This window comes from Dermacentor silvarum, chromosome 11 (assembly GCF_013339745.2).
Source record: "Dermacentor silvarum isolate Dsil-2018 chromosome 11, BIME_Dsil_1.4, whole genome shotgun sequence".
Classification (NCBI taxonomy): domain Eukaryota; kingdom Metazoa; phylum Arthropoda; class Arachnida; order Ixodida; family Ixodidae; genus Dermacentor; species Dermacentor silvarum.
In genome coordinates this window covers 48,942,488-48,956,709 of record NC_051164.1, presented here as the reverse complement: position 1 = coordinate 48,956,709, position 14,222 = coordinate 48,942,488, and the positions used below count along the sequence as shown (strand labels likewise).

At 45.9% G+C, this 14,222-nt stretch overlaps 1 protein-coding gene across 5 annotated transcripts in view; it reads right to left on the bottom strand.

The window, feature by feature from the left end:
- LOC119433513 (histone-lysine N-methyltransferase, H3 lysine-79 specific) overlaps nt 1–14,222 on the bottom strand; it is a 66,333-nt gene that overhangs the window by 34,652 nt on the left and 17,459 nt on the right. For 4 of the 5 annotated variants that reach the window (XR_007464167.1, XM_037700753.2, XM_037700751.2 and 1 more), the window contains exons 3-8: nt 13,340–13,414; nt 12,647–12,710; nt 7,677–7,814; nt 3,171–3,272; nt 802–1,004; nt 66–114 (exon numbers count right to left, since the gene is read on the bottom strand). Coding sequence is in view for 4 of the 5 variants with exons in the window: in XM_037700753.2 (XP_037556681.1) it covers nt 66–114; nt 802–1,004; nt 3,171–3,272; nt 7,677–7,814; nt 12,647–12,710; nt 13,340–13,414 (631 nt within the window). In the remaining variant the exon portion in view is untranslated. The remainder of the gene's footprint in view (nt 1–65; nt 115–801; nt 1,005–3,170; nt 3,273–7,676; nt 7,815–12,646; nt 12,711–13,339; nt 13,415–14,222) is intronic. The other variant, XM_037700752.2, reaches the window with a different exon arrangement.

The window sequence follows — 14,222 nt, the reverse complement described above, 5'->3', positions numbered from 1 at the left end:
GGGGGGTCATTTCGTGGCTTGCGCACAGCATAGAATGAAAGAGGATGAAGGAGCGGTAGGCTTACCATGTGGTCTACCGTTGGCCCGAATGCAAAGTTGTTGACAAAAACAATCCTGTTTTGCATAAAAAAAAAAGAAGTAACATTGTATACGCCGCACAGTAGGCTACAAAGAACAGTGAACAGGGCTCTACACAAGAACGGCTCAAGTAGCACTGTAAAAGGGCCAGTTCATGGCCAACATTCAATGTGTATAAACTGTTGACACAGTGGACCTCTTCGATCCGCTGTGCCCGACAGTCCCAGGCTGCCTGAGGCGGTGCTTTCAACCAATGAGCGTTGCATATGCAGCGTCTAAGGCAGTCCTGGACAGTCAGAGCAACAAACTGAAGAGGCCCAGTGTTGACGACAACTGTTGGAACAACTGTTGACGTGATTCAGCTCCGGTACACAAACCGAAGGCAGTAAAAGAGGCCTAATCAGAACTTATACATCCTTATATTGTGCTGTGAAAATTGTACCGACTGATTTTATCCGAGTGAAACCTGCAACACCAGCGCACCAGTGCGTCGCCCAAATTGGCGCACAGACGCAGTGGTGCCAGGTGCAAGGTTGCTGTTGCCACTGCCACATGGCAGTGGCAACAGCATCCTCAGCATCCGGAATGCAGGTTGAGCTATGTTGATTTTAAGTGAGGAAATGAGCCTGTAACAGCTATCACGAAAAGGGGAAAAAAAAAAAATCAGCAATTTGCCCAACTTCTTTTGCTTTTGAATAGAGGAAATATGCGCGTTTCACTTACGAGGCGTTCATGACCATATCCCGGTTCGCTTCATGGAGGAAGTCGCCCTTGATGAGCCGGTAGTCCCCATGCGTCTTGCCGTACCAGCGCATCCAGAACTGGAAGTGCGCGTCCATCGACTGTGCGTACCGCGACGGCACCTCAGCCCTCTCGATGCCAATGCACATCTTGCAAGGCGTTGAAGATGCCACCTGCAGAACCACCTGGACAGGAATACCATGGCAATGGGTCAGGCTAATTCCCTGCGTTGGTTCACTGACTGATTGATGCAGGTTCTAGTAGCACAACAGATGTTGCAGATCGGGATTGTTGACTAGTTTGAATGATGTGGACTTCCCGAGAGGAATGGTTGAGCATATTCAGTCAAAAATGTCGCTCACGAATGAAGAATGCAAGGTACCGTTCAACTAACGATCTCCTAAAGGGTATGGTAAGGGTAAGCCAGACACAAGTGCAACTCTAGCCCTACAAGCATCTGATAGACTTGCTTCTCGATTCCTTCAGCTTGTAAAATATTTGCAAGCTCCGATTGTCCTTGGTTTAGAAGCAAACATTTATACATTCGGTACGATGATGCGCTTTAGCTTTCAGCCTCTTTGATGCAGTTCTCTTTGGGCAATCGTCATTTTTGAAGGCTGAATTTTCACACGCACACTACGTACACTTAAGTCTGCAGACGTGTTTCAGGGCCTCAGATCGTGACAAGATACGATTTTCTTGGCTGTCAGCATGCTTTTTGCAGAAAGTTGTTGCTAGTACAGTCTGTACAAGGTCTTGATATCCTTAATCATATTAGACTTTTCAGTGGAAACAGCGATGCATGTGGGCCCTATACTGGGTAAAATGTTCTTGTTGAACGAGTCCATTTGGATTTGCAGGTGGAAGGCTTGCTGCACTCATTCAAAAAATGGCAACTCTCGCTAAATCTTTCGATGCCAGCATTCCCATGAAACAGCCCAGTCAAAGCCCCCCCCCCATACTAGATAAACCCCCATCCTTCAAGTTAAGGCTGATATGCATTTCCAGATATGGTAACAAAATGCACATAAATTGCAGCAATATCCTTCATGAGAAATTACTGTTCAACCATGAGAACTGACAACTCCTCGGACGCTTCATGGCTTCTGTGTAGCAAATGCACTTTGCTTACCACTATCGTTGCATACAATATTATAAAAGTGAAATTACCTGGTGATCGGTTTCAGCCATAAAAATTGCGTACCATGTGCTTTAGCAACAGCACAAATATGAAATGGCAACTACACAGTGCCACTACAGTTTTGGCATGGGTGCTGAAGAGGGTATATCTGTGGCCTAGTCTGAAGCAAGAGTTAAACCTCTAGGTGCAGCCGAGTGTCAATTCCTACAGGTGATCTACCAGTGCAGAATGCCTAAGCAGCACAACCCAGGGAGCCAGACCCACAGTGGTAAGAACTGCTGGCGTGTCATGGGGTGCGTGGAATTATGAAGCAATCCCTAAGCCGATGAGAGTTCGCTGTAGTATTTAAGTATTTCGAGGAACAACAGAGAAATTGAAAGGGTTGAAAATTGCCTAATGCCAATGAGAGCCACTGCCAGAGTTGAAAACGCCATATGTATCGACAATGAGTGGATTGCCGTTGCTTCAAAGACTGTCATTTTTACTAGCTAGGAAAGCCAACATGGTTGCTGCTGAAGAGAGCTGTGTGATGGCCATGCTGAAGGAACAGCTGGTGTGGTCAAAATGCACTTCACATTGCTGTTGCTGTGTTGTATGAAGCTTGATGGGCTTGGCTAACTGGCGCTGGCACTTGCACTGTTGGTCTCGGATCTTGTCATGCTAATGGTGAATTCCACTGGTTGTTTTGGAGGTGCAACCCGAATTCGTGACTCAGCGCTTTGTTTTTACAAATACAGATTTGGACTAGAGAGACAAGATATGCCACGCCAGATCATGAAAATGTTGCCGCACACAGCAGATGTCAGCTGATGCAGTGGTGTCCACATAACATCTAGGGACTCTACACATTTTTAAAGGATTCCAGTTGAATGAGTGCCCCAGTACAGGAACAAGAAAGAGCAATATGCAGTGTTGTGAGCTGATCCGAAACAGCCAACAAACCACGTGAATGTGTTCAGAATTAACTAATGAAAAGCTGATTCTCAACCGCAGAGCAAGAAAAGCCCACTCCAGATCAACCAATGGAATTCACCTCAAATTTTTTTGGTGGATGTGGTCGCTTAATTTCTCGCCTTTTTCTTACTTAGGTGTCTTGAGTAAAGGCATTGTGCTGTAATAGCGAGAAAGGACAATTTCATGGAACATGCAGCAATACTGCATTTGTGGTGCAATTTGGCGCCATTGCCACACCACTTCCAACAGTGCTAACCTGGCCCACACCGCTGCCCAGGTCGATGAAGACATCGTCGGGTGTGAACGCCAGTTCGTTGATCATCTGTGCCACAAACTCAAAGGATGTCTCGCCGTACACCTGCAAGGCACAGAACAGACAAGGCGTGTGAGACAACCGGCCATCTCTATTCGCAACAACATTCAAAATAAAACGGGCTACTTAATTGGTTAACTGATTGGTCCTGTTGACCTACATGCATTAACAAAGAACAAATATATGCATTTTGTTAAGGGTCAGGGCAATGATTTCGTAGAGATGCCTTCTCTGATGTTATTACTTCTCGCACTTAGTGACAAGAGCGATGCTCCGCCCACATTATCAATGGGATCATCTGGCCGTGAAAGGTGGATGATAAGAGTGGCATAGAATCGAGCGGAAGGCATTGCCACAAAATCGCGGCACAGGTCTCCAACAAAGGAGAAAGTAGAATTTGCAAAGACCTACATCGACGATTTTTGTTTTGATCACATTCCAGGATTGTGGTTTACATTACTATAAATTATGTTGAGTATTTCTAGTGAACAGAAACTGCACTAGTATATGCTGCTGCAACTAAAGCTGGGTAACTTGAATAGAAACTGTCCCGAAAGTTTAAAGGGACACTAAAGAAAAAAATCATCTGAGCTGTATTACCGTTTCGACCTGTGTAAGGGCCGCACCCGTGTAAGGGCAAGCCAAAAGTTATTGGGAAAAATTTCCCATGGAGAAGCAAGCGCATTCGGTGATACGATGCCGCGCGTGCGCATCGACGAATTTTTGTGTGCTGCATACTTCCCCGTGCCACTACTAGATGGCGAGGGCTGCACGTTGACTTCTGATGCAATGGTACATCCGGGGTGTGTGCAAGTCGGAGGCTGCGCAGGTGCCATTTTGACCGAAAGGTTCGGTCTCAAACCTCGTCAAAATTGTGAAAAAAAAAAAAAAAGTGCGGCCTTCACACGAGTCTACAGTCGAACCCGGATATATCGAACCCACATATAACGAATGGACCTTTTTCACGATGGAGGAGCGCCTCTAGCGGCGAGAGGCGAAAGCGCGAATGGAGGCTTACGGAGCCCCTCACCCTCTCACGTGGTGGCTCTTTCCTTCTGACCAACGCGACGGCTGTGGTTCGCGTACGCTTTGTGCAGAGTATCTCACGTTTCTGCCTCTTCAACCGTTTTTGCAAGAACGCGATAGAGCTCCTCGACTTCGTGTAAAGCAGCTCGCCTGCTCTCGCGGAGCATTTGCAGCATGTTTTCGGCGGAAGGCATGAAGAAGCTTCGCGCTTCCAGCAGCCAGTGGAGCACCGATTTGTCGTCCGTGCCGCAGGTGACGAGCGACGTGATCGACAGCCATTTCGGCGAGTCACACCGCCAGCTACTAAAAGGCTGTATGTTTAAAGAAGAGCGGTACATTCGCCGCATCGAGTGTATGCGTGCGCGAAGATCGACGGTACGTAGTCCGGGTGGGTGATGAATCGCGATGGCGCTCCTGCGAGAATAAAACGAACTATTCAAACCCGTGATGCATTGCTTAAAGGTTTCACTGCTACTGTTACGCTTGCGACACAAGCGAACGTAGATATAACAGTGCGCGGTAAGCACTTCGATCGCCTGCGGTAGCGTTAGAAAACGCTCCAAATCCACTTTCTGTTTATTAGGCACACCGTAGTGGATTGCTCCTGATTAATATTGATCACATCGGGTTCTTTAACGCGCACTACAACGCATGTAGATGTGTTTTTACGCTTCATTTCTATCGAAATGCGGTCACCGCGGGCGGGATTCGATCCCGCGATCTCGCGCTCAGCAGCAAAACGCTGCAGCCGACCGAGCCACCGCGGCGTCGCCGCAGCCGCATGGCAGACATGGTATTCAATAAATAGCAGGTGAAAACAAATCATAGTGTCTATTGAGCGCCACACACGCGGGATCGAGTTTTCCACGGCGATCCGTCAGGGTTCATGCGTGAATCTATTTTCTTCGTCTCCCTTCCTGAAGGGATGCGACTGTAAATGTGAAAAATCTCATGTTCGGAGGCCTGCCGCTGGAATTTGTGCAGCCTACGGCCGTACGTCGTTGAGGCGTCACAATAATGTGATTGCAATCCCGTCGTTAGCAGCGTAAAAACGCAGGTGAAGATTGCCAGGCACGCGACGTAAAAAGCCTCTCCGGACGCGCCATCACGGAAAGTCGTCTCGGCTGCGTCGAACGGAGAGAGAGAGACCGGAAGCCACCAAAAATGCTTTGGTCGCTTGCCCGCGAGAGGCGCCGTCAAATCATTTCCGGTGCGCATGCGCACAAGACTCCCGTGAAAAAGGCCCATTACAATAGCCGACGGATTTTTCGGACTCCAAAAATTCGGACTTGTTGGATATTCTGAACTTCATAGATGTACCGTTAGAGTTCCCACAGAGCTAATGCATTTTCGCGACCGATTTTTCAGACGAATCTAGGTGGCAATGTTCGATTTTCCGGACTAAATCGCTCGCTCCGCGCCACTCTACCCAATCTTGAGGGCCACCATGTTGTAGTTTCCGCTGGCTTGGCTTCCAGTGGCCCCCTGCATAGCCTTCAAGATTAGTAGATCACGCTATCCTCCAGTCTAGGAGGCTATGCCTGCTATTCCTTGGCCAACAAAACGTTCCAAAAAGGGGCACTTGCTTTTAAGTTTAGGTTGCGCCGTAAGCTGTGTGTGGGTGAAAGCTCGCGAGGGTGAGCTGGTAACGCACACGGGAGAGAGCAAGGCGGTCGGAAGCGCGCGGACTTCGTTAGCTCGCGTGGCACGGGGAGGGAGAAGGCGAGACGGTGGGGAGCTGTGTTCAGCTCTTGCGGCTTCTGCCGACGGAGCTGCCGCGCAGGCAGCGTATCTTGAAAGCGATCTGCTATGTGGCCGAAGTGTGCGCCCGTGGGGGACTCATCTTCAAAGCGATCTGCGATGGGTACAAAGGGCGTGCGCTGAGTGCCAGTAGCTTCGTATGTGCTGTTTTTTTTTTTTTTTTTGACGTTCGCGTTGAAGCGAGAGAATAGACAGCGCGAAGGTCAATTTGCCCGCTGCTTCTGGCTCGCTTTCTCACTTCAGGGTTTCAATGAGTTTCCGCGGTCATCGAGCAAGATGTGTTCATGTAACCTTCGTGCACGTGACACCGTGCTTATTTAGTTAGTAAGTGCATATTTACAGCTTTATACGGCCGATAGAACTTAGATCCTTACTTTGTATAGCTGTCTATTAATTTGCTATAGCAATCGATGCTTCGCGTTTTGGGTGAAAGTGCGCCATTTTTCTTTAACCGCTCTAAGCCTCCTGATTTTTCTTTCTTGGGGAGGGCGCGAGTTTGTCGGACTGTTCGGTTTTTCGGACTGTTAGATTTTTCAGACTATTTTTCAGTCCCCACGAAGTCCAGAAAATCGGTCGGCTACTGTACTGTGTATAACAAACAGCAGTAAAATCCCCTTGAAAGTTTTTTGTAAGAAATTTTTATTTGATATATCGAAATACCTATATACTATCGAACTTTTTTGTGATCCCCTTTAGACTCGATATATCCGGGTTCAACTGTATAAGGTCTCCTAAGCCTCCTGATTTTTCTTTCTTGGGGAGGGCGCGGAGTTTGTCGGATGTTCGGTTTTCGGACTGTTAGATTTTTCAGACTATTTTTCAGTCCCCACGAAGTCCAGAAAATCGGTCGGCTACTGTACTGTGTATAACAAACAGCAGTAAAATCCCCTTGAAAGTTTTTGTAAGAAATTTTTATTTGATATATCGAAATACCTATATACTATCGAACTTTTTTATGATCCCCATTGATCCCCATATCCGGGTTCAACTGTATAAGGTAATATGTTACCTTTCCACAATACCAAAAAAAAAAACACTCTTACCGTGAGAAGAGACTTGTAAAAACAAGAAGAAATGCAAAAATTAAAGACGGGTGGCAACGCTGCCTTGATGTTGCCACACCTGCTTGCTATGACATCATGATTTTGACAGCTTCTGGTCGGGTCTAGTTGCTGTTTTTTATAGATATAGATGGACTACACTGCATTTCAAGAGAGCCAAAGACTGAACTTAGCAAGTTTTGAAAACCTTTACTTAACACGAAAAGAATGCTGCGAAATCCGTGACGTCATACTGACATACAGGTAGAGCACTGGAACTTTGACCTCTATTCTTTCGTCTCTAACAATCAACCAATCACCGCAAAATTAATGAAAACACAGTTTTTAAAGAATACTCTTATCAGTCTAAACTGATTTAGTGTTTCTCTTCAGTGTCCCTTTAAGAATGATTTTTCCTAATTTCACAACTTCAGCTAATTAATCGAAACATTTAGCCTAAAAGAAAAGTACATGAATAGAGATGAGGAAGTAGAGGAAGAAGAGAATTTCCTGGTCTCGCAGCACATGCGCAACGCCTGTAAGTTCAAGAGACATTTCTATTTGACAAACAAAAATGACAAATTCCACTGGCTGTCAGCGAACCATGTCCCCTTTCGCTCACCTCGGGGGAGAAGGGCTCATAAGAGTTGAGCCGCTCGGGATCAACGATGGCTGTGTTGTAGACCTGCTGCAGGATGTGCCGCAGGAGTGCCGTCGATGGCCGCGTGTGCAGGCGCTCGGGACGTGACGTGCCCTTCCACTGTAAAACAAGCAGGAGGCATCCTCGTTCAACAAACGGCCCTCTTATTGCCTGTCCAGTCAATGGGCAAGCAAGCCACATGTTGCACTCTGGAACTAAATGCGCTCCCAAGAATCATGCAGGTATAACCAGCCGTAAAGGTTTATGCACTGCACCCACGGGCGAGAAGAATAAATAAAATTGTGATATTGGCCGATAGCATCGACTTGAAAGGCACACTCAAGTGACCAAACAACTAGTGCACACATGCGGTCACAGTGTGAATTCAGCTTCCCTTGACAATGCCCATGTCCCACAAACTTCCGTGGTCAAGTGTATTTTGGCAAAACAAAGAAGAATGGCTCCATTAAACACTGAGGCAACAGTTTGTGTGTGAAGGTAGGCATTCACCAAGCACATCACTGGTATTACAAGACTGCATGCCCAACTCATAACATGAACACATGCAGTCAAATGCCTTCATAACGAAGCGCTGAAGACCTTTGAATTTCTTCGCTATAAAGGTACCTTTGTTGCAGAGATTGTTCACCATACTGCTCGCAACAAAGGAGGCCAAGAACGTTCAGCAAAAAACAAAAAGTTAATTTTCTTTCTGCATACTTCATTTGATGGAATGCACGGCTAGTTTCTATAGCATGGAGGTTCACAGTATACTCTGCGAAGAAACCTGCGAGCAATGGAAGGTAGAGCTGCCGTGCGTCGAATGCCACTATTGGCTCCCTTGCCAAAGTTGCTGCAGCGAGCTAAGCGCCGCCACTGAGTAGGCCAAGTAGTATACTCTTAGCCTAGCAGTACGCAAAGATTGTTGTGCCTAGTTCTGCCCCTTTGCATTGGCGGTGGTACGGGGCTTCCATAGCCACTGTACTCTCCCTAACAACTGCATCTTCCCGCATAGTCTTTGTAGCAATACCATCTAGCGCTCCCTATGAGCACAGCAGCGCAGTGGCCGACGTGAAGGGCAGTGATGGTGCCACTATGTACGCTTCATTGTAAAGCAACAAATCGTATGGGATGGATGCCCAAACTTTAGTGTACAAACAAAATCGTTGTAGTGATCTTTGTTGTGGGGCCACTGACAAGACACACACACACACACACACACACACACACACACACACACACACACACACACACACACACACACACACACACACACACACACACACACACACACACACACACACACACACACACGAGAGATAGGAATTCGGCCGGGGACAACCAGAATCCTTCATTACAGACATCATTTTCGTTGTATAGGCGCCTGACTTATGTTCATGAATGACAGCATACAAAACCATGCATATATTGCAGCATGCAGAAGTGCCAGTCAGATTATGGCAAACAACAGAGGGGGCATAGAACGAACTCGGAAGACAATGCAGACAGTGATAACAGATCCACCAAACAAGATGCGGCAAAAACAGAAAAAGAATAAATAGCCGAACTTGCCCAGAAATTAAGCTGTGTGCAACGAAAGTGGTGCCATTGTAAGGAAAGCAGTAATACCAGTAAAGCCAGTTTTTCTTTCCACATAGGCGTGCCACCATAACAATAACTGGCGAGGCACAATGTGATCTCAAACCTGAATATGCAGATTTACAGCTGCACAATATAAAAAAAAGGGGGTCAACCAAGTGTAGACACTAAAGTATACAAGGTCGAATATGGTGGTTAAAATGATTCGACAATTAATGTTGATTATATCTAGCTATTTTGTGTTTTTTTTTTTCATATCATTTCGTATTTTATTCACACCTATTTTAGACGCAATTAAGTCGACCTTGCGTTCTGTGGCGTCAACAATTTGTTGACCTCCCCCTTTTTTTTTTTCTGTTAGTGGTTACAAGATAGCCAGATCCCAGATATGCCAAACTCATGTGACGTCAGCAAAGGAGACCTTTCCTTCAAAAGTGAGAACTGCCAGAACACCTAGGCATAACACAGTATCATGCACAAGCAGTACAGTCAATGCAGCTGGGCGATACAGTGGCCAGGCAAGCCGGACAATGGTTCTGAAGGTGCAAGACATGCCAGCAGCAGGCTGCATTTTTCAATTTACTGGGTGGAAAAAAAAAAGAGCCACATGCTCCTAAGAAGCAATTCAGTGTTGAAAGAACTGGTGGCTGTTTTACATGCCGAGAAGATCATTAAGCAAGAAATGCTTATGTGTTTACAGCATCACTGTGACACAGAGTATGCTTATACAGCATTGAATGATGCAGTTTTGTGCACTAAGTTGTTCATCAAGCACCTTGTACCATACAATTTAGCATTATCCACTCATCACTGGCTTCAGTCATCTCTTTTTTTCACTTCTTGGACAGCGAAATGTGCGATTAATTTACTCTCCTCCTACTTCATCGGCATCACTGCTGCCTTTATGTATCGCTGACCTGTCTTCTCAAATAATTTCAGCCCTCAACCAATCAGTTCTTTAACACTGTCTTTGTCTTAATTCTGTTTCGTGGCCAAAAAATTGCCTTTGTATTATAAGATGGTTTGTAGTTTCATATGAGAAATGTTACGGTACACTGCATACTAGAAAAGTTTCAGCATAGCAAGATGTGTGGACTTTTCATGCAGAAAAGAAACCAAGGGAAGAACCAAATCCATGACATGATGCAGTGACATTGTTGCCACCCCATTTGAGTATGTGAGAAGTTGAACAAAATTTAGCTAAGGCTTAAGCTGAGAGGTCTTTATTGAATAGGTATATTCTTCCAAGCCCAAAACGCTCACTACGTGGTTTCATGTGGGTAGAATACCAATTTAACCTAGCTTAGTGTTCTGCTTTAGCTTATGAGCTTAGTAGCTAAGGCTAGTAGGCAATTTATTTCATGAACACCATAGTGCTGTGCGTTAGTACTGTTAGTACCGTAGCTTACCACTGACATTAGAATCTTCCCCACATGTTGCCTGCTGTGCCTGCATAACTGCTTTTTCCACATATTAACAGGTGCTAATATAGGTAACAGCTCGACTGACTCGGCCTTAGGGTAGGAAAAAGAAAAAAACTAGAAATTATACACATTCCACTCAGAATTGTGGCTGTATGTACACGAATTTTGCTCAATCTCTTCCCCAAAGCCATCGAGCAAAACAATAGCAAGGCTGTGCAAGAATGTGGTTCAGGACCCCGAGTAACACTGCCCGCAACCACCTACATAAGCATTTCATGCTTAAATAATTGGGTTGACACCCCCTCCCCCCGCCTCCCCCCCGTGCGTGACAAGGAAGTGACGTAACCGTTGTCCGGCGTGATGCAATCCCCATAGCCAGCCAAGGCGAGACACAGGGGTTGGCGAAGGAGCAGCAGCAGCAGCAGCAACAGCAGCAGGGGTAGCGATGGTACGAATGTGATGCACACGGCAGGGGCAGGGCAGGTAGTCAGCACAGCAGGAGGCAGAAGAGGCCAAGCGGGATAAGGGGTTGGGGCGGCCAAGCGACGGCAGCGGCGAGACAGCGTGTCGGCAACGGGGGGCAAGGAATTGGGACGAGGGGAGAAGCGTACGCATTTGGTTCAAGGCCATGAGCATGATTTCACCGAGGCGGTAAGGGGAACAACATCACTAAGAGGGCTCATAACAGGGCCCTGACAACCGAGAGGTCGCTGCCAACTGAGACTTGTATGGGAGGGGGGAAAAAAACACATTACTTACGTTACGTCCCAAGCGCGAGGAAAATAAGCGAGGACAGCAAGGACCCGTGGCACTTGTTCGCTAGGGCTCACTATGTTTTAGAAACAAGGTAGTTAATGGAATGCATTTGACTAGTGCAAAGTTTGACAATCACAGCACATGCAATGAGCTGTTGCACTAGTCAATGCACTCTACAAACAGCACCTTTGTCGGCAATCTTCCCCGATAAGTACCCGATAGTCCATACACTAGCGCTGTAAAGGCTAATGTACATGATGGTATAAAGGATATTGGGAGTAGATTACACACAGCTGGCTGAAGTAATTTTTTTTGCATTTGTTCTCTGTCCTTCTCACACATCGGTGCACACAACTAAAGAGATCACAATGAAGACAACTGTTGAAAGTGGTGTTTGAAAATGCCCCCATATCTGCCTTTGGTACCTAGAAATGTCTTTTTTTTTTTTTTAACAACACAAGGATGCAGTTTTGAGACATGCCACTTTAATTCTGAGTGCATTTTAGGCCTTTAGGTTGTGGGAATCCTCGAGTCATATGACCGTCGCATAGGGCGAGCACGCACAAAGTAGGTTGGGGAGAGGGGAAACCTTCCTTTCTCGCAGGCGGCGCACAGGAATCGCAAGCACTATTAGCACCACCGGTTGTGTCACGTGCGACCCTCTGACATCACCCGATTTTCTTTTGTCACCAGCAAGCGGTGGGTTAGTCAACCGCGCTTTTGCATGGCAATCGCCGCGCCGCGCTCATATCCCCAGCTGGTAAGTCAGAAGGCCTTCTTTACCTAGCGTATTCTCTTCGAGGAACTCGCAGCGATGCCAACTATAGTTAGCTGGCCTGCTCGAAGTGTTAGTTGCAATCGTAATAAATGCTTTCCGAGTGTACACGTGGTTGCCATCTATTGTGTCCTCGAGCTTGTGCTGGACCGCTGTTGACGAGCAGGCATGCGCCAACTGCGGGGCTCAGTGTGCCAAGGCATAGTGCCGTTGGCACCCCCCCCCCCCCTTATCCTGACAAGGTTCTGAATAGACATCCCACTTGACAACACTGACTATTTTCAATGGCATGCTAGCGCAATCTGCACAGTTTTTGTGCCAAGCAAGCAGATGACCAAGGCACAACCAACAGCATCCTATCAACACAGCCAAGCTTGCATCTTCGAAGGTCAACTCACGAGTTGCAAGAAGCTGTCGATTGCCCGGTTGTACTTGTCACACAGGGTCCGCATGCTCTCATAGCTGCAGTCATGGAAAAAAAAAGGAGAAAAAAATGGGCATATCACAATTTCGTGAGAGAGGGCACAACAGGATGGGTCAGAGTGACCAATCCCACTTATGGTACGTCGTTTAGGGCCACACACGAATTTCAGGATTTAGCTTTCACCAAGTTACCTGTGCAATTCTTCCAGCTTTTCACTGTTTGGTATTTGAGCTTAGCTAATAGCAATCTAATTCTTCCACATTGAGCCCAAACTGAAAGTTTATAAATTTAATCTGGTTCCTTGTAAATGTGATGCATAACCAACCAGCTCAGATTTAGACTTTAGTGCAGTACATTTCTACACCACTCATCATCCTTTTGTGTTATCCAAGACCCTTCTTCACATTTCTCTCTCCCTTATTTCAAGACATCTCCAATGCCAGATTGCTTACATCAGTGCTCAGTTGTTGTGTGTATGTTCCTCACTTGTTCAATCCTTTAGCACTGTTCCCTGTAAATATTATGCCACACCACGGTACTCCAAAAGCTGAACTTGTTGCGATCAGAGTGTCATGCTTGTGCAATCCCACACCTTGTAGATCTTTCTGCACGATGAAGCACTGTGGGAACAGAACTAAAAAAACAGGCCTGGGTAATCTGCACGCACCTTTTGGTGTCATAGTCATTGAGGACATGGTTTTCCATGGCCGCCTTGAGCTCTGGAAAGTCCTCGCAGACCCAGCTATAAAAGAAAAAGAAAAGAGGGCAGAGAGAATGTTACACACATGCTAAAAAAAAAAAAAAAAATTAAAGCACAATGTCGTGTTCACCACATGACGAGAATGAACAAAGCAAGAACTGAAAGCGATCTCAGAGCTTTATACAAGCAGGCCTGCCAGCCTTAGAACTAAGAAAACGTGACAGACGAAGGAAAAAAAATTGTGAAAAATACTATGAATTATTTAATTATTCAATATGTAGATTGTTTATTAAAGCTATGCACACTTTGCTCTTAAGGATGCTGTGAATAGCCACTCTGCTCTATATAGTCGCAGCAACAATGATCTGCACTGCAGACAACCAGAAATGTTTATGAAGTTTATAGATGAAATACACACCTAATGACTTTTGACGATTAGGCTGCCATTATACGTTAGTTTCATCAGTTGATGTCTCTGCCACACGGGTAGGTCCATATAATCAATAGGTTCAAAACAATGGGCTATCAAAAATCAATCAGCGACTTTATTTGCCGTATTCTTTAAAGTTGGTTTTTTGCCCAAAATGTCAAATCGTCAAATATTTGTTCAACACGAAAATCGTAAATGAGCGCTAAAAATTAGGGTTATTATGATAAAATTGTAAAAGCTGGCCGGTATGTGCTAACTGTTAACATGAACAATGCAGTCAATTACAGCGGAACCTCGGTAATATGTATAGGGCTGATGTGTTTTACAGTTTATAACACTGCTGAAGATTTGCCTCACAACCATGAATCTTTCGTTCTATTGCTTCTGCACGGTACGGTAAATTATCTTGCAGACCTCATC